Raw genomic sequence first — 21360 nt, 5'->3', positions numbered from 1 at the left:
CTAGCAATGGAGCATTGTCATAAACTCTTCATGTACCATCAGGATGGAGACTTCTCCAAACACAGGAATTCCTAAGACATTGATGTATCCTGCAAGTATACAGGACTGTAGTATCGCTGCTTGCTTCTTCCTACATCACCTGTCAGCTCCATCATGGCAGCAAGTGAACTGCACAGTCTCCACATTCCCTCTGGGAAATGCATTAGCATGTTTGCACATTTGAGGGACTTGCCTGCTCAACAAGGCCAAATGAAGCATGAGAACTTGATCAATTCCTGATCTCCAGAAACACCTAAAGTCCTGCAAAATCCTTCCTAGAAACAATCCATACGATGATGTGCACTGCCTCCTGCTTTCAGGATTTGCTCCTATATATATTCACTATTTACTACAAGCAGCAATATTTATGGCAGTTTAGCCACACAATAGCTGTATGTGCCAAGCTGGGAAGAGAACCCACTTCTCCCAGTACAATTCCAGGCTGCATTTGATACTTACCCAGCTCACAAAAATTAGAAAGAGAGACTTGGAAAAGGTTCTGTAACAACAATTAAGATGGAAGCTTAGTTCTAAGTAAACACAGGAACTTCTCTCCTAGTCCAGAATACAAAAACTGTTTTGACATGGAGCATAATATTATTTCCACTGCTGTTCACTATCTTCACACTTTCCTGGGGAAGACAGACCTGGTTGCACATAGGTACAGACAGCTGGCAGCAGACTTCTGAGCTTTGCATTAAATGCAATGTCTCATATGTAAAATAAAGAACAGTTCATAGAATTGTAATGCAAAAAAAAATTTAATTTTTAACAAAATGTTCATGATACGGAAGGTCACAATACAAAGTTCATAAACACAATACAACACAAACAAGTTGAAAAGCCTTTTTTGATTGGAAGTGATTTTTAATACAAAGACTAGATGCCAACAATACTTATTGTACAAAGTTTGACAGTGGATTTATATATTGATTCCCTGAAAATCCCCTCATTTTGAAGAGATTTTGAATATTAAGGTAATGCCTGAAGTGGATTCAAGAAATTCAGAGTTACATTTGTCTCCACCCTCAATTCTAAGCACTTGGATTGGGTTTCACGGTACAAAATGGATAGTAAAGGCACACTGTGGTTTGAAAGCACGGCTAGAGATTATAGCCTTTACACTTCCTGGGTTTTGTCTCGGTGTTTTATAAACACTCAAACATGCAGCGAAAATAATGTAACCCTCTTGAGGGGCTACAGAGTGAACCAATATTTAAGTCTGCAAAAAATGTGACCCATTTAACCTATATAGCAGTGTCACTATTCTTATGCATTTCTGAGTGTTTCCTCAAATCCTTTGAGGTTACACATTTTAGAAACAAAAGTACCTTTCTCCAAGTTATTTCTGTTATTTCTCTCCTGACAGAACGAGTGTAAAATGCATGTTTAAGATTATTATTCGCCTTTATCAGTTTGGTTGATTATGGAAAAGGACAGATGCACTGCTAAAAAGTTGAAGCTATTGGCCAAGCCAGGTACTTACTTGTTTTACATTTTCAACACAGATTTCCTATCTAGAAAAAAAGCTTTAAAGAAAATGCTTGCCTAATCTTTTAAAAATTATTAGACTGCAAGTCTTGCGTGTCAAATTCTGGCATAAAATGTTCTTTAATGTTAAGTTATAAAGTCCAGACAGGCCTATTGCAATTATTAACACAAGTCTTGCCACAGGGCTGTAAATCAATGCACTCTGGCTTGATCACATCTACTGCAACTAGCTCAGTTGGTGAACCATGTAAATTCCTATGGGACTATTATACAACTCAAAATTAGTTGACAGAGTTTGGAGGAGTTATAAACAGACACTATGAAAGATTGTTCCAGCAGCACTGGTCTCCACATAAACACAACAAACCAGTTTACACCAAACATTTCTAAAACTACATAGAAAATAATAGTTTTACCACATTTTGGTTCCCTGAGAAGAAAAGTGTTCTAACTACAAAGGTCTTTGGAATGCCATCAGTATAGTCATTAAACATGCACCTCTTGCACTGCTATTGCAGAGATATCGCCTACTTCCACGTTGATCAGACTTGTTTGGGGATTTTCATTTGAAATAAACCTTACACTCCACAAAACTGGCAGTGGAATGGGAGCAAGAGATGACTAAAAATAGCCTAGTACTAAAACTAGTTTTATCTGTGATGGTTTGTTATTACGAACTGGAATGGATAGTTAGCACACTCATGAACACAAAGTCATTAAGAGCATAGATTGCATCACCTGTTTAAAATAATACAAAATCTCAATTATGAGTTAAAGTTTTTAAAAAACAAAGTTTTCAAATATGTTTTTGGAAAGCATGCTATTTTTTTCCCCAAGGGCATAACTTATGTTTATAGTGAACATGATAAACATAATGAGAATTAAGACTTCAAATACAATAAAACAGCGCACAGCAGAAGAATGAAGTCAGGAACCATTTTATTTCCATCCAGTTGTGCACGTATTAAGGATGGCATAAGAGTTTATCCCACCACTGTAATTTATGAAATTATTACATCCCTAGGAGAGGCACAGCTTATAATGCTTCCTGTCTTTTCCTCCCAAGTGCTTATAAGCTGTGTGCTTATTTAGTTTGTTTTAACTGTGTCTTTCTGTGCCTATCTAATACAAACCTCCTTCATCCTCTCCCCACTAACTGGGTGTGGAGAAGCGGCACTGAGGCAGTCAGTAATGAAAAGTTATAAAAATATTAATCAGCAACATACACTACACTAACACCTGGGATGCTCACAACATACAGAAGACAACTTTGCAACTATATTGCATTCTGTTCACCACCATTGTCTCTGAAGATCAGTAATGTGAGACTGGTTGTCTGGTACATCAGTACAACAGTTATTTCAGATTCTTCTGATTCCTCCCAATTTCTAGGCAACAATTTATTTTATATTTACTATTTTTAAGACAAAATGCTGAAACTGGTTCTAGGTATTTAATAGCAAGATTCAAATAGCATCTTCCACAATTATCAGATTAATACTTAGTACTTGTCAAAAGCTTTAAAAATTATGTTGCAAAATTACTTTCAGTATACCTCATGCAATTAAACTGCTCAAATAGTTTAAACTCTTAATTTAATACATTCTGAGTTAGTGAAGAGTTCATATTTAGAAACTAATTCCAGACAGTCCTTAGACTTCATATGGCAGGAGATGCAACTGTTTAAAATCATCACTATCAACAGAAAAAATTCTCATAGGAAAAAAGTATGTACACTCTCACTATAGCCAGGCAATCAACTTTTCCATTTCAATAGTACCTTAAGCATTTAACTGAATTATTCCAATCAGTAGAACCTAACCAACAATTTATGTTTCAAATTTTCAAACCTGTAAAAGCCTGCATTTTTTGTTTGAATCTAAATAATTTTTTCTTTTCCAATACAATCAATTCAGTTCAATGCATTTAAGACTGATTTGTAAATCGTTCTCTCTCCTTTGTTTCTCTCTACCAATACAGGTCTTTAGAGAGATATTAAGCAAAAAACTTGTAGAATGCAATGATGCAGTTTCATTTTAAACTTAGGACTTATCTGAGCATGTCTGCAAACGCTCTCTTACACGAGGTGGAAGTGTTTTTAACAGCCTTTCTTCTACGATTAGACTATTTCGCTTTAAGAACTGACATTCTTCCAGTTCAGCAGGAAGTGATTCAAGATAGTTTCCAATGAGCTCTAACTGAACAAGATTCGGCAGCTGACCCACAAAAGGGGACAAATTCATCAAACTGTTATTTCCCAGAAGAAGAAATTGCAGCTTTTTGCATTGAAATAATCCATCAGGCAGCATTTCAATCTAGAAAAAGGAAAGAGAAGAACAAAAATAAAGTACATTAGAAGTTGTTAGCCTACGTGCAGCTGCATGTTTTGACATTTACCATTTTTATTTTTAGGGTAAAAAAATCCTCTTAGTTTATGAAAGGATAAGAAAAAAGGAAGACTGTAATGCTTTTATCATTATGTGATCAAGCACTTGAGAGCACTACAATGGTTTTATTGTACCTGTTCTGGTAACAAAGCTACTGGCAGAAGTCAAGACAAGCATGGAAGGGGAAGCACATACCTGCGTGCTTGCAAAGCAAGGAGTGCATGCAAAGGAGTGCAGGTGGCAGAGGAGATAAAAAGGCTACTGTCTCCTAAGGATCATTTAATGAAGGACAAACACAGACTGTGGAGAGACAGTAGCAGCTCCTGTGTCTTGAAACTTGTACAAGCAGTTATCTGTGCAGTGCAGGAGTCTTGCTCCACACTACTGACATATAACTTCCAAACCCAACCTCAGCAGCAAAACAATTATAAACCTCAAAAGAAGTCTGAAGTCACAAGCCTGAGCACCACACTAATGAGCCAGACAGTTTAGCACTGCTGATAAGGTTACCAACCATAATTATTTCCCTCTTCCCAATGGGACAGCTGAGCTGCTCATCAATTAGCTGTTGATTTACTACATCTTTCGGTTTCACGTTTACCATTGTTCACTTCCATTAAAATACTACATAGGATAGACAGCTGCAGGGAAAGGGAAGATATGTTTCTGCAGCCACACTAACCTATACTATCTCTGGATCAAAGCCCTTACAGACCAGGGTAGTACTTATTCAGTATTATGTGAGCTTTGCTGATACCAAAGTTTTAGTAATTAAACAAGCACCACCCCTTTTTTCCAGCTTTACTTTAATCATGAATAACCACAAAATCATTTTGAGCCAGAGGCTGTTCCAGAAGAAATACTACGTTAAGTTTTGGTGTGGTTTTTTTTTTTGTTTGTTTGTTTGGTTTTTTTGAGTAGTAATTCAAAGTTCTACTTACGTGGTTCTTTGTCAAAGCCAAGTACTGCAGATTGGTCAGAAAACCGATTTCTTCAGGGATGGAGGTTAGCTTATTATAGCTAAGATCCAAATAGTGTAATTTTTTACAAAGAAATAGCTGCAATGGAACACTTTTAATATTATTATAATTTAGATACAATTGTTCCAGGTTCGATAATGCACCAATCTGCACTGGGACATATGAAATACTGTTGTGCCACAATTTTAAGCAAGAAAGGTTCTTAAGATGTTGAAAACTAATTATTTCTTCCACTGTTCTGAGATTATTTTCTTTTAAGTCAATTTCATGCAAATTGTTTAGTGTAAAAATGGAATGGGGAATGCGCTCTAAATCACAGCAGATTAATTCCAAGGTTCTCAGGTTTACCAGCTTCTTCAGATTATTCAGCACTATCAGTTTATTTCCCTCGTTGTTGATACACAAGTGTTGTAAAGAAGGCAGAAGATCTGTAACCACTTGAGGTATACGGGAAAGGTTGTTTTTCAAGTGAATTGATCTCAGATTTTTTAGCCCCTGAAAGCCTTCGTTGTATATGGAGTTGTGATGATCTAGCATGAAATATCCTGTTAAGCACAATTCTTGCAGGTTTTTTAGATGAAAGACCCAAAATGGAATTCTTCCCATCTCGCTAGATTTCAAGCGCAGTGTTTTCAGATTTTCCTCTAAAAAGCTGACTGCTGGATAATCCATCGTTAGTGATGAATGATAAACATTGAGTTCTTTGAGATTGACAAGCTGAGTCACAGCTGAAGGAAGTTTGGCTTCAGGAATAAGTTCCAGGCTTAGGACTTCTATTTCTGTCAGTTCAAAGACACTGTCTGGAAGACCATTTAACATGAAAAGGTGAAGTTCAGTCTTGTCTTGGGAATTTCTTACTAGTTTATTTTTCAGTTTTTCCACCGACCATTCATTGTTAAGATTTATCTGTTTGAGTTCATTTTCACTCAAATCAGACAGGAATATTGAGAATCGTTGGGAATAAAGAGGATCATACTGATCTGCCAAGTGGAGAATAAATGCAAAGTCATTCTTTACATCAGGTATATCAGTGTAATTACTTTTCTCTCTCAGCTTCTCAAAAGAATATTGCTTAAGTGAACTTCTTAACATCCACCACAAACTGTAAGTACAAGTTAATCCATAGAAGATCACTAAAACAACATAAAATGAAGCCAAAACTTTAAAAATTTCTGCTAGCGAATAAACACACTGGTACCTTTTGTAGCCTGTAAAGGCTTGAACGTTAACTACACAATCAATTTCAAGTGTAATAAATGATAAATAGTAGGGGACATAAATTATTATTATGACAACTACAAAGACTTTCACTATAATCTGTTTCATATACACTGTATATACCACATCCTTTTCTTCGGCATGGAGTCTGAATTTCTTCACTTTTTCAAATATAGCTTTAGCTTGTTCCCCTTCTTTTTTGTCAAGAACACTTGAATTTTCTCTTCCTGTTGTTTCCAAACCAGGTTGTGAATATGGCAGGGACTGTCTGCTGGCCCCTATGTCTCCTGAACACGCAGGTGATGAAATCACTGTTTTTGATTTGGCTGTTGGCAACTTCCTCGCAGACTGCTCAGCAACTGTTTCTGAGAGGGCACGTGTTGTCCATGGAGAATCAAAACACTTCTGAAGAACGGCTACAAAGTGCTCAAGCCTGGAACTTGTACTAGGATAGTAAAGCCAGAAATTACTGCAAGCTGCAAAAATAAAGGTATGCAAAAGCACTAGGTATGGGAAAAATTTGGCAAACCAGTGAAGCTCTCTCTCGTAACATACTGCATCGATATAGGAATACTGCTGCCGATGGAGATAGTTCTGGATTTTAAGCGGGATGATTATCGGTGCTGGAGAGCCAGCCGACATGTTAAGGTTGGCTTTAACTGAATCCCAAGGCACAGCACAATGATTGTCAAATTCTAGCTTGCAAGGAAGACAACATAATACTCTGGTTTGAGTAAGCTGGAGGGCCCCAGCGAGCACAGCAAGTAGCAGCATTATCATGGTGAGGTAATACCAGAAGACATCCCACCATGGTTTTAGTATTTGGTAGGATGACTGGGCATCTGCTAAACATTTGAGGTCTGTTAGCGTGATCATGACTTTCACCTGTGAGAGAACAGCAGCTGGTAGAGGGGAAAAAAAAAGAAAGGACATTGTCAGAGAATTGTAAAAAACAATTTATCTCACCATGAAACACTTTAAGCTTATTACTGTTTTCAGAGTTTTAAATATGTGTAACATTTGGCCTAGCCTCCAGAGCATAGCAAAAGGATCCAAGAACTCCTGGCACCTGACCCTAACCATCATCTTTTGGATTTATTTTAAGGAAAGGTACTTGGAATACAAAAACTTAAAACAGTGAAACTAGCATCAGAGATTAGGAGAAAATATATTTGGGCACTGTTCAAGTAGAAGTAACAAGCAGGTATAAGTTAAAGAAGTGGTTGATATATTACTTGCAGTCCTTCACCACCATCCTAAACTTAAATAACAGAAGTGATTTCTTATTTACAAAGAATTCCCAAATCAGAGTGATACATTAACATGATGTCTCTTGTAATCTAGAATTTTCTACCAGATTAAATAATTCTAACCAATTTAAAAAATACATAAAAAACTCTCCAAAAATATTTTGCATTACATATTCTTATATATAATTCCCCATCTTCTCCCATCAAGACAATTAAGCACATTGACAGAATGAAAATTAAGCTAGCAAAGTATATTATTGTTCAATACTGTAATTTATATATAAAAATGTCACATTTAACCCCCAGAAGAATAGGTTTGATTCATACTTACTTTACTAATTAAAGAGAATAAATTACACAGCACTGTTCAGTCAGGAGGTCTACACCTTTTAAAATTCCTTGGACATGCCATCTTTACATTTGTCTTCATTCTGGATGGAGAAAACATTTAATATACTTATTTTTAGTGGTTTAAACTAAATAAAGAGCAAACATTTCAGCTTGCATTAGAACTGCTGCCTCATTGTGGATCCATTAAGCCCTGCATTGCTACAGCTACATAAAATGGAACAGTACATATTCATATGTGGTCATGCAGAATGTGAACTCAAAGTTTTGCAGTCACATCAACACAAACCACCACCACCCCCCAAGGAAACTGCCTACAGTTAGGCCCTATTTCAACTGGGAAGTAATGTTTGGGTTTTTTTTTTCCAAATAACTATGAACTTGTTACCTGGGAGACCGACCCCCACCTCACTACAACCTCCTTTCAGAGAGTTGTAGAGAGTGATAAGGTCCCCCCGAGCCCCCTCTTCTCCAGGCTGAACCCCCCAGCTCCCTCAGCTGCTCCTCCTAAGACTTGTGCTCCAGACCCTTCCCCAGCTCTGCTGCCCTTCTCTGGACACGCTCCAGCACCTCAATGTCTTCCTTGTTGTGAGGGGCCCAGAACTGGACACAGGATTTGCAGCCTCATGAGTGCCAAGCACAGGGGGACAATCACTGCCTGGTCCTGCTGGCCACACTATTCCTGATACAGCCCAGGATGCCATTGGCCTTCCTGGCTACCTGGGCACACTGACAGCTCACGTTCATAATATATTAGTACTGTACATTTCAAGTCCAAACAGAGGTGATAAATTGTTGTAAAAAGTCAAACAATAGCTGAACTAAGGTAGAACCTTATTCTTACTCCACATTCACATTTGAAAGGGGAAGGATGACTGAAAATAACTCTTCTTGCATTGACAAAGCTGCTTGTAATAGAAAAGAAAACTTACCAGGCCCACTCAAGGGAAAGCAGCTGAAGGAGGACTGGATGGTTCCAATACACTCCTGGAGAGAAAATAAACTGTCATCAAATCATGAAATATTTGGACTCCAACAATGAAAAACATTTGAAAAGTCAAAATTATCACTGAACGGGCTTTAAAAAGTGTGAGATCTAATTAGCATGAGGATGGGAACTATTCTTTTCCTGACAATCATGTAAACCTCATCAGGGACTTGGGCAGATACTAATGTTTCAAGAAGGTGTTTTATATAACTAAATGCTTATTGGAGCATTCTTGGGGAGTAGGGCATACCTATTCAGTATAAAGGATAGAATTCAGAGTACAATAAAACTCTTGGATAAAGTATTTTCCCTAAAAGTTACAGAAAAGAAAACAGAAAATGAAACTTAAGCCAATTCTGTGAAAACCATATTGGTATACCTGAAAATACACATCACCCAGTACCCCTTCAAGCAATGCCATATTACTAAAAAAAAAAGTTTACTTTTTGTAGAGATTGAAAACTCAAAGTGAGACTGACCTGTGCAACTTTGTGAGGTCTGTTTCTATGAAATGCTTTCTTTGTCACTTCTATACCTTGCACTGGAAAGCTGTAAGTGCCTATCACAGATCCCAGAAAAAAAGACTACATTCTTGCTGTGGTTTTACAAGACTTTCTAGCAAAAAGCAAGTGTCACAACACTAAGTATTTAAATACTTGAACTCTGGACTAGTGAATGGCTACTTTTTGAAGCCTTCCAATGAAGAATGTGTATCCATTACAATTCTATATATATGAAATAAAGCTTCCCATCGGAGGCATACACAGTACATACAAGTGTAATGTAAACATGTAAATTATTAACGACAATTTTGCTAAAGATGTTTTTCTTTCAAATCCTGTCTGTATGCCAAGAGTGACTAATCAAATGGAATAATGCTGAACTGTAATGGGTTTGATAAACCTCATCTCCAGTAGCTTTCAACTCATATCAAAGCCATAAGAGCTTTTCAAAATGGCCTAATTCAATTGGCAATCTTTCTTAGAAGATGAGAGAGTGAAGTTTAGTCCCAGGCAAAATAATGACTTTAGGAGAGTTACTCCAGACCAGTGCAGAGATACAGGCCAGAAAAATAAAGTAATAAAGATCACTAATATCTAGGCAATTTTTAGTTACTTCAAGACTTATTAAATCTGATCAATAGAAACATTCCCAGAATGTGAATAAAAGGCTGTTATTTTGAAAAAACACTATCTATAAGCATCAAACACCCACCACCACCCCCAGCTGCCAAAAGGTTACTTAACATTGCATTTCTGTCATTTGGTCATTGCTTACATAATTTTAGGCACATTTAGTTAGGGATGGCTCTGCAGCAAGGTATCTGCCTTGCTTGTCCTCCCCAAAGGGTATTCAACTGGTGTTTCTGACACACTAATTTAATCAAAATAGATTTATACAACTAAAACATACCCTGAGAGGTATTCCTGTGGCTCCTCTATCCTGCTTTGCCCCCCTCTCCCTCAAAGAAACACAGTCACCAAGTTGTCAGTCAATCTCTTAAGACTCAAGTAGTTGCTTCTCAACTTTGATAAGGAGATGCTGACATTTTTAGCAAACATGTTTGTTCTATCAATTTTCTATCAAAAGTGATTCCTGAACTACAGTACCAACTTAGCTTCTAGCTAGTTTCTGAAGTTTCAGATGGAAAATTAAGTTCAATAATAAACTAAACACACAATCAGTTTTGTTTCATAGGCAGCTTTGAGACTCCCCTATGGGATGCCTAGTTCCTGCTTACGGTTTCACATGCACAGCCTGAGCCTCCACTTGCAAATAAGCCCTCGTGAAAATTCCCAAAGGAAAAAAAAAAACAAACTCTACCCATACACACACTCATTACCCAACACAGATCTTTCCTGGCAAAACCTTCCGCTTCTATTGGTGTGCTACTGTCGCCTTTCTCAGGCATTCAAACAAACAGCCAGGTGCTGCAAGAGTTCTGGTGCAAGTCTGAACTTCATAAAGAATGATACTGTCATACTTGCTTTTAGCAGAAGCAGTCAGGTAACTGCCTCTCCCTTTTTTAAACAGTAGACTGCTGAATTCAAACACTGCATTTGATACATGGTTTTTCAGAATCTGTACTTTGGTCACCTGTGTGCACAGGCAGATTCAGTTGTAGGACCTTTTTGATGGGGACTGTGTTTTTGAATCCGTATTCCACTGAATGCGGAACATACAAACAAGATTAGAGAAAGCTTCTTTCCAGTTCCTTCTGAAGAAGGTCACAGGTGATAATTAAACATGTATAAGTGATTATCCTTTTGTATTTAAAATAAGCCCAAAGACATTCCAACATTCTATATTAACCAGCATATTCCTCAAGCACCAGATGTTCACAAAGGCACTAACACTATTACAAGTTTGCCATATCAACCTCTCAAATAATCAAGACCTAAACTCCTTCCAAACACTCAGAGACTGTAATTACAACTACAGACAATCTCAACCATCTGTACCTGGACTAACTAGAGGTCTTGCCTTAAACACTCTCACTCTCAAGACAGGAACATAAGATGTAGAACAGTAATAGCAAAGCTTTATGCTGTTTAAGAAGCAGTCCTTGCTCTCTGGAGAAGGCTTACATAAGATTATATAGCCTAATAATTCCTGGGGAAAAAATTGTAAACATAGTTTAAAATGTATTAAGTGAGGCTACACTTACATTTTTACTTTACCAGGCTTACTCTTCTCTGCTACTGCTTCAGAGCTAACTGCACAGCACATACGCTGATAAAAAATCTGGCAAAAATCAAGCAACTACTACCCATCCCTACCACTACCATGCCTTCATCAAGCTGAGAAAAACAGGAGTCCAACATGGCAAGCGTGTTTCATTTTCCTCAACTACCTAAAGGTTTGAACATTCCCAGGTTCAATACAAAAGGCCTCAGGCAAAAAAAGCACAGCTTAAAGGCAGCTTCACCTGAACTCAGAGTACACATCTTTATTTTATTACTTCCTTTCTCTCTCTGGTACACTTAATGCAAGAAAAAAATACTTTATTCTGCAGTATAATCTAAGTTGAAAATATGCTTTACTCCAATCTGATTTGCTTTAAAAGCATAAGATTTACTCTTCATATCTCACTGCACAAGATTAGATACATTACATTATGCATTTCCATCCTATGCCTGCAGCACTCCAGAAGAGACCATTGTCTTTCTTGAGCCATATTAAGTTCTCACTAAATATCATTGATAGCCAAGTATTGAGCCTTTTCTCTATTCAAGGAAACCCAGTAAAGAGGTGAACTTTGGTTGTAAAATATGTCACTGGTCAAACACTCACAGGGGAGATGGATCATCTTCAAACATTCCAGCTGCCTAGGTAGTTAAAATTACACACCTGTAGGCCACATGATAATGAATTGTATCAGGTCAGCCCAAGTGCATGAAGTTACTTGAGTTTAACTCTGAATAGCAGATGGGAGGGAAAAAAACAAGTCGACTACTTTGAAGATTTAACTCTGTAATGAAGTTGCATTATAAGATACATATTCAAAAGTTAAATGTGCTTTTTATTTAATAGTAATCTATCCTGTAGAGCAATTTTAAATACAAATTCATATATAAATACTTTGACTAGTAAAAGCACTTTCTCCAGGCCTCTCCTCAAGTTAAGTCCAAAGAGCTAAGGACTGTGTTGTAGCCAAAATAGGTCACAACCCATGCTCCTAGAAAGACCTGTACTAGCGAGAAAGAGATTGTTTAAACCGAAGTTTACAACCAAACAGATGGTAGGTGAGAAAAACAGTTTATACAAAAAACTCTGAAAACCAAAATGTAGAAAAACTGACAAGCAGGTACAAACCTAAGTTTCTGAACAAGTATGTTTCCCAATTAAACAGGTAAGCCATCCAATGGTAAAAAAACTACAGTAAAATGAAAGGTAGACCAGCTTTGTTTTGCATTTAATTGCATCAATGTGACTGATCGCTTTTAGAGCGAGCTGTCTACTTGCCCAGAATGTATCACTCCATTTATAGCCAAGGTGCTTTCTCAGATCCCCAAACAAGCAGAACCCAGACTTTGAATCAAATCTGAACATTTCCAGTAAGCAACAGTTAATACTGTACAGTTTTCTAACTCAAACGTGCATTAAAAAAAAAAAGGTTTTAACTTTAGAGACCTCTTAGCATCTAAAATACTGACTACAATAAACAACACAAGCATCTGTTTAGAAGAGAGTGCTTTGTATTGGTCATACAATAGAGACGTATCTTGTTTCATCCTAATATTTGACAAGTAATTTAACTTATTTGTGTTCTCACTGGAAACTCTAGCACTCTTTTTATTTGCTCCATTAATTTACATTTTTTCAAGCAGTTGTACATTTCACATATTCCACTTTAAAAAGGAAATTATAGGAAGACTGCCAAAACTCCACATTGGTATTGCCTGCTAAAAAAGAGTTCTATCATGAGTCTCCTTAGCAATTCCTAAAGAAACATAGCAAACCTCATTAACAAATTTAGTTATTGGAAAGAATTCCATAAGGTTTTAAAAATAAAAGAGTATAACAAATTGTAGTGGTTCTGACTGGAAGACCATGGTACACTGAGGTGTTAGTGATCCACTCCGGGCAGTTAACAGGTTCAAACCTATGCCATGCAGATCTTTTGTCCACAGGATTAATTTGGCCAGATCATAAGAAGTCTGCAGGTAAGCTCCCACTTGGTACCTGGGATTACTGCAAGAAGTTCTCTTGTGAATGTCTTTCCTCATTAACAGTAGAAACGATGCACAGAGTTGTTTTCTTGTAAGAAAATTCTATAATAGGTTGACTGGTCAAACTGAGGTAACCCTGTCCACAGGCAGAGTCTGCACAATGTGCTCCACAAGGATTAAAGGCTCAGTCGATGATACACAGTCTGTGTTCCCAGTATAAACAGATATAAGATTATTTATACTATTCTCCTTCTTTATAGTGTCAAACCCAATAAAAAACATTTCTAATTATACTGTACAGTGTCTGAGTGTCTTTCTTACTGAGATTATCATGGACCAGCACCTTTCAGTGCAAAACAAACCATATAGATTTTTTTCCAGAACATCAGTTCTGAACTTCTCATGAAGTAATAACAGGGGTCCAAAAACCTGAAACAAAGAACAAGTCCCAAATATCCATTATGTGACACCACACAGTCTGATCACATCTCACTCATTTTCAGCACAAAGAAGTTAGTATGTAAAGTAAAGCACTATCTTCTCTGTCAGCCCCCATTCCCCTTTTTTTGGTCCCCTAACACTTTCAAGTAAACAAACCCTTCAGTATTAAATAAGACGTAGGAGCGGGGCACGTATTCCTACTGCTCTAAAGTATCTATACACTGTGCAACCTGCTCTAGCTGAAGCTCCTTTAGCAGGGCTCAGAGCAGGTGATGTTCAGAGGTCCCTTCAACCCCAACCATTCTGTGATTCTAAGAGCCTAAAGAATTGTATTTTTAAGCTTGGCATTAGACAGTCCATAAGGAAGTACACACATTAATGCAACAGAAAGTCAGTGTATGTTAAGTCTCAAAAAAAGGGATACAAGCGGAACCGGCACCCAAGCAGTACAAGAGAATTTTTGTACAAATAATGTTGAAGCCAAGCACATTCAAAGCATTTATCAGTTATCTCCTTGTATGCAAGCCTACCTTTTTTTTTTAATGAAATGCTAATGGATTTGTGATCTAATGTACTTAATTCACAACAATGTACTTAATTCATCAACATCTTCCCAGACAGGTTCATGGTATGACAGATCCAACAAAAATAGAAACAAGAACTTCATACATATTTAAAGAAACAAAGAAATCCAGTTACAAATTCACAGCTTTTTTTTCTTCCTTTCAAAAAATCTGGTGCTCAACTTGTAAAAATTAAACAGAGCTAGCCAGACCAAGTAGGTGCATTTCATTGATAAATGAAATGGTTTTCTAAACAAGTGGAGTGTAAGAGATTAAATCTAGGTTACAGAAAAAAAAAAAAAAACCCACAACCTTCCAGAGTGACTCCATACTACGTCAGCTAAAACAAAGCTGGTAATTTCACAAAAGTTACAAGCAGTTCACAGAAAAGGAGACAGGTCACAGGCCATACTAAACAAAGGAAAGAAAAGAAGAGGTATCTGGTTGCTTTGTCCAATTAATAAATACATAATGCAGAGTAATACAAATAGGAAGACACTTAAGAGGTTGAGGTGATTATGCAGCCAGCTTGCACTCTGCTGGAGGATTGGTAAAACCCTATTCCATTTCCATTTCAGGGGAGTGTGGATTTGACATTTGATAAAATGAAAGGACTGAAAGACAGATTTCACAGTGCACATACTGTGTGATAGCTATGTACAAATTACATACCAACACCTAAACACAACTCTACAGTTGGAGAGCTGCACATCCCCATGGGATCAGGAGAGCCAAAAGCAGTGCTGTGCTTATCAGAAGCATCTCCCGGGACAATGCTAAGTTTCAGAACCACAAACAAGTGATCAGACTTGAATTCTACAGTAAATCCACAGTAATCCTTCTTTGTCTCCTGAACAAACACCAACTTAGTTTAGGACCTATGTTCACCCTGTGTACTTCCATCCAGACCAAGTATGCTGTGCAACAGCCCTTTACTGCACAGAATTTCCTTTTTTGAGTAGGCTGTCTGAGCAGATCGAACAGCGAGTAAGGTTTTTCAGACAGCAGTACTACAAGAAAAACACTTTTTGGTATGAAGCCAAGTTTAATAACTTCAAAAACAAGAGTCAAGGTTTTATCATCAACTGAATCAATTAAGAACTTTGAAGTAAAAAACCTCTAACCCCATACTTGTAAGAAACTGAATAATACTTTGAAGCAAAGCAGACACTACTTTTAACTCCTCTTCAGTAAAACACTTGAGTATTGACATATCCCATCTCACTTCAATTAAGCAATATTTTGGTGCTTTCCTAACTTTGAGTCAGTGTCACCACAGTTAGTATTTAAACAACGTTACTGTTTAATAAAAAGTATTTACTTGGAAAACAGTTTTCCTGTACTGCAAAGGCACAGGCAAAGTAATAATCATTTTCACACTTGCACTGGCACGGGTTTGAAATGACAGTTTATCATGTAAATAATTTAAGCACAGTCTAGAAACAGAGAGGTTTTAGTTAAAAATGTCCAAATTGCCTCACTTCTTCAAATATTTTGGATTACACAACAAATGCACATCAAGATTGTTTTGATTCAGATGGACAATTAGTTTAAAGGACAAATACTTTGGCATTAAAATCTAAATGTGCAATTCTTATATTTCAGATCAGTAGACCTTTACATTTGGATGCAAATGAACTTTAGTTACCAAAAAATAGTGAAATAAATGTGAAAAATAGTGAAAAAAAATAGTGAAACAACCTGAACAGTCACAGATTAGTGATATTTTCCCCCAAAACTAAGGCAATAATATTTGGGAAATAAGGGGTTACATTTTCTGGGGTTTGAAGTAAGAGCTCTAAAATCAATGTCACTTTAATTAAGCCTGAGTAAACTAAATGACCATAGATTTATAGCTGCTGTGCCACAAAACTGAAACATCGCTTCCATTAAACTAAAATCACAATTCAAACTATTATCACCCAAAGAAACAAAGTGTTTGTAACAATTAGCAGCAACCAGACTGTGTTACTACCATATTCTTATTGGTATCACTGGCCCCCTGGCATTGTCAATCCTTCAGTTTCTCACAGTCAACCAAATTCTCAATTCCAGCAGAATAAATTGCATTCCAGTTTACAATATTGGAACATACTTAGAAGCTGAGCCCTTATGATGGAAATGCATTCACATTATTTATTTCAAGGTGTGTAAACACATTATTTTGAAACAGAATGGCACTGATGAGCATTAAATTGAAGATACTGCATTACAAGTTTTCTCCACAATTCGCTTCTGATGTTGAAAGACACTAGAATTCTCTTGGGTGTACACCAAAAGAGGGTATGTCAGCACTATAGCTCAAATTGCATTTGTAACAGCTTTATTGAGAGCTGCATCATCTGCCTTCCTTAAAGTACAGCCCTTTCATATCAGTAAGTTTAAATCAAATATCTGGGGAAACTATTCATAAGTGTTATGACACTTTAGTTCAATATTGAATTACAATTTGATTTCAACTAGTTAGAAATTAAATCCAGAATTTTTTTGTAGCCCACTAACAACCACTTGGGGAAAAGAATCCCCATAACTACAATAAACTGAAGCCCACTAACCAAGTCCGGTAAAACTCTAATTGGAATTACATAACCTATACCACTTAAACATTAAAAAGACAGCATATTTAAACATTAGAATATTAATTCTACTTTACATTCCTCGCTCTTCTTCATGGTTACCCATGGTATCTGAACCAAATAGTTTCATAACCACAGCACAGACTGCTAACTTATCTTTAGGAAGAGTAACTGCAAGAACAACTGGCAGAATAACACTATTTGCAAGGCAACAGCTGAACATCCTGTTATAAGGATGCCTACAGAAAGGATAAATACCGCCCACAGGTTACTGCACAGAATACAGACAGCAGTGTGAAACAGATAGGCAGCACAGAGACCCATATAAACCACACCTTATCCCCTTAGTCACATGAAACATCCATTTCTAATCCTAGCTGAGTAACGCTTTAAGGCTTTAGCAGTAGGTAGTGTAAGCTGAAATAGTACTACTAGTACCACAGTCTCTTTTGCCACCTGTAGCACATCAGGCAGATCAGGCACAGCAGCAGCTAAAGGAATACAGGATTTCCCCCTCCACCACCCTTCAGAAACCCCTTAGGAAAACAATTATTTGACAGTGACATACTGCTCTATCGAGTTCATTTTACAAGGCTGAAATGCTGATGGATATTTCTTTAGCATTGGTGGTCCCTGCCTAAAAATTATTAAACATGCTTTCGTTAACTTCGAACAGCAGCTGAATTGGTAACTTGCTATAAACAAAAGGCAATTTCCTTTTTCTCCCCATGAAAATCCTGTTTACCTGAAAAAGGAAGAAAAATACAAGTCAGACCAGCAACTCGCTCCTCTCAAAAGTGTAAGGGAAGAAGCATGTTAATACTGCAAATTTCTGGAAGTTACATGAATCCTACTGAAGCCGAAAGTCAGTTACATTATGCTAATGTAAAATTCAGTAGAATGTAATAACATATGCTAATGTAAAACTCTGTGATAAACATTTTGTTATCTAGCTACAACAGAATGCTTTAAACACTGGGGAAAACCCTTAAAAAAACCCCCATATACTAACTACTGGTTCTCTACTACAGTCATTCTCCTTTCCGCTCTCGTTTCATTTCATGTCCTTTGCCCTGCTCAGCACCACAGATACTGAAGAAAAGTCACTCATCATAACTCTTCTATTCCCCACACAGTCAGCTGAGCTACACAGAGTAAAGAAAACACACAGTTAGACAATACTTAAGTTCTACAAGTACTTTAAAATGTCACTACTTAAACCTCATGGGCTTTGCTCTCACCCCCTTCTTGACAGTTTAAGTTAAATAAGACAGATCAATAAGCCCTGATCTGTTGCCCTTCCTACTAGGAAGGTACATAAGGAAAATAACTGTCATCATGGCTAGAAATAACTATCATCATGGCTTGGCTTCACAAAGGAAGATTTGGGAAGATATAACTATACCTCACCTTATTTATCCCTTCAGCAAACAGATAAGGAAAGCTGGGAGTCAGCAGCTTAAATACTTGAAACCACAAGTGGCCACACAGCTCCGAGCTTATTCTAGGACTACCTCAAAGGTATGCTTTTAAATGACCACACTATAGGCCAATTCAAACAGTTTACCTCATCACATAATTAATTACATTCTTAACATAAAATTAGCTTTAGGGAAGTCCCCTTTAATCAATCCTACAGAATTGCAGCATTCACTATGGACAAATTCTGAACCGGAGACAGGAAGGTGCCTCAGTTTCACCACTGAACAGATGGGCCCAAAGCAAGCCTGGTGTCGCCAGGACGACTCAGCCAGGGTGCAAGCAGAAGCAAGAGCTGCTACAAGATCACTGACTTCCTGAGCATGAGAAATGCATTGGCCAGACAGAGGAAAGGAAGAGAACAAAAAAGAGGACTGTTTCTTGTTCGACACGCAGAATTGCCAGGCCTCAACACTGAGTTTAACTCTTCCCTCCCTTCCGGGGAGGCTGGGACTTGGCACCCGCCTGCCCCTTTCCCCAGGGCAGGTGCCGCCGCCACACCCGGGGCCGAAGGTGGCAGCTGCGGGGCGAGCCCGGGGCGGAGGGAAGCGGCCCCAGGCGACCTGTAGCGCCCGGGTCACCCGAGGACACGCAGATACCGGTTACGCAAACCAGAGAGCGGTTTTGTGCCGAGCCCCGCCCGCGGGCCCGGGGCAGGCACAGCCCCGCTCTGCGCCCCCCGGCCCGGCAGCCCCGCGGCCGCGGCAGGTGAGCGGCCCCGCGGCCGCGGGAAGGGGCGGCCGCCGCGCAGGCTCACCGGGACAGCGGGCGGGCAGCGCCGGGCGCCCCGCGGGACGGCAGCGCCATCCTGCTCCGCCGGCGGAGAGGCGGCCCCGGGAAAACCGGGCGGCGGCGAGAGCCAGCCGCCAGCCGCGCTCGGAAAGCCCCGCTCCGCGCTGCTCCCCCTCCTTCCGTCCCTCCCACGCCGGGGGCGCGGGGCACCTGTCAGCTGCGGCCGCCGCTCCCTTACCTGCCGTCGTCGTCGCCGCCGCCGTCGCTCCTGCTGCCGCCGCCGTCGCTCCTGCCCGTGCCGGCCGGCTCGCCCGTGCCGGTGGGACCGGTGGGACCGGTGGGAGCGGCCCTCCCGCACCGCCCGCTCCGCGCGCTCGCTCGGTCCGCGCGGCAGCCGCCGGCGCAGCGCGAGGCACCGGCTCCAACCGGCGCGTCTCGGGCGCGGCCCCGCCCGCCGCCCCTGTCACGTTACCGGCCCCGCAGCCAATGGGCCGCGCCCGGCGGAGCCGCGGCCGCGCCGCGGGGCGGGGGAGCCGCGGCGGACAAAGCGCCGCGCCCGGCCCCGACCCGGCCCCGCGAGCACCGCGGAGACACCTCACCTGACCGCCCCTGCCGGCAGCTCCCGGCACCGCGGTGTGCCTGCCCGGCTGAGAGCCCCTCGGTGCCGACCCGCAGGCAGCAGCCGCCCCTTCGGTGCCGGCATTTAAACAGCTCGAGCCGCTGGAGAGCGGGAGGAGGTGGAGGAAGTGAGAAAGTAATTACCGCCAGCCGTTGGAAAATAAAAATAGAGAATGCTACACTTGCAGAGAGGCGATTTAATCCCCGCGGAGGCCTCGGCTGGGTGCGGGCGGAAGGAGCGGGGCTGGCGGTGCTGGGAGCGTAGCGGCGCGGGTACGTTCGGTACAAGCTACACCCGCCGGGACAGCACCGCTGCACCTGCCCGGCAGCACTGGGAGCCCTGCCACTGGGGCCGGGCACACCTGGTGTCCACCGCCCTTTCTGACACCAGCAGACAGAAGTCCGTACGGCGAGACCCTTCTATGGCTCTTCAGTTCCACTGAAAACCCGATAGAAATATAATAAATTGCACAAATAAACACAATGTTAAAAAAACCCCCAACAACTCAATCACAAATTGATTTGATTTTCCTACTTCACCTCCCCTTTCTCCAGCCCACAGAGCAGCTCCCTCCTCCAGATGTCCGAAGAGGCTGATTCTGCTGGGTAAAGGCATGAAAGCCTGAAAGAAAATTTTGATACCTATCTAGATTTCTGCAAAGAACTGGGACGAATGGGCTCTGTCTACCTCCTCTTAGTCGTGCAAACAGATCAATCTACTCAAGTAATTGTCCTGACATATTTTCACTATTATTAACTCCACTGCAAGGACCTAGTCAAAACTCTACAGTTATACATTCTAATTATACTCCTTACACTTGCCCTGCTATAGTAATGTTTATTCTTTGCCCAGTCATCAATTTCACGGAAAAAGGGACTATTTTCAAAATATTGCTTTTTCTCCAAAAAACACCAAAATCCTTTTCTTCACAGCTGTACAAAACCCACCTTCATTCTAAACAGCACAGACACTAAATTTTGCAAGTTAACAATTTTCAAATTGTATTCAGTACATGTTTTGCTACTAGTATTACTTTCAACTTAAAAGATCCATTAAAATATAGCATACTTCTGTGGAAGCACAAGTATTACAGTTGAGCCAAAAATGAAACTAATTAAAACAAAAGTGAAGCTCACTTGTTAGTCCAAACATGTAAAAATACTAATGCAAACATGTTGGAAAAAAAAAAAAGCCGTTTGTTTTCCTAGCTTGCAGTCACAGTGGTAGCCTAGCAGAGAATGTATTTATTTTAGGCTGATAGTGTCTACTTAAGGTGATGTACTTTGATAGTAATGTAACCTCAGAGAAGCCACTATTGTCACCACAAAGATGTCAGCATCGTGGCATTGTCTGCAATTACCTTTTCAAGAGTCTTTGGTGAGGTTTGGTAAAGAGCAGAGAGCAGGCCAGCCTCTTCCCAGGAGACCAATTCCCCTTTGTCTCATGACCTGCCTCCTTTTTAGCTCTCTGTATCTCAATTTCCATCATGGAGACAAATTTTCTGCTCTATTAGGGGTCCCCTGAGGAATTATTTAATGCATTTTGCTGAGACTATTTCCTGTATTTGTGATCAAAA

General features: G+C 39.7%; 1 protein-coding gene across 1 annotated transcript; it reads right to left on the bottom strand.

The window, feature by feature from the left end:
* Positions 1 to 781: 781 nt before the first annotated feature.
* Positions 782 to 19537, bottom strand: LRRC8B (leucine rich repeat containing 8 VRAC subunit B). The gene is made up of 5 exons (XM_051802619.1): positions 19404 to 19537; positions 8646 to 8700; positions 7697 to 7796; positions 4859 to 7017; positions 782 to 3845 (listed from the first exon to the last, which is right to left on the bottom strand). The coding sequence occupies exons 4-5, from the start codon at positions 6989 to 6991 to the stop codon at positions 3573 to 3575; spliced, it is 2406 nt and encodes an 801-aa protein (XP_051658579.1). The 5' UTR covers positions 6992 to 7017; positions 7697 to 7796; positions 8646 to 8700; positions 19404 to 19537; the 3' UTR covers positions 782 to 3572.
* Between the last annotated feature and the right edge of the window lie 1823 nt (positions 19538 to 21360).

This window comes from Manacus candei, unplaced genomic scaffold, assembly GCF_025592945.1.
Source record: "Manacus candei isolate 608988 ecotype Guabito, Panama unplaced genomic scaffold, ASM2559294v1 h1tg000005l, whole genome shotgun sequence".
Classification (NCBI taxonomy): domain Eukaryota; kingdom Metazoa; phylum Chordata; class Aves; order Passeriformes; family Pipridae; genus Manacus; species Manacus candei.
This window is presented reverse-complemented; position numbering and strand designations above follow the sequence as displayed.

Excerpts from the sequence above, each read along its gene's own strand:
- LRRC8B (XM_051802619.1), bottom strand. The coding sequence starts at position 6,991 with ATGATCACGCTAACAGACCTCAAATGTTTAGCAGATGCCCAGTCATCC. Across the intron at positions 3,846-4,858 it reads TGGCTTTGACAAAGAACCAC|ATTGAAATGCTGCCTGATGG; the intron begins GTAAGTAGAACT and ends TCCTTTTTCTAG.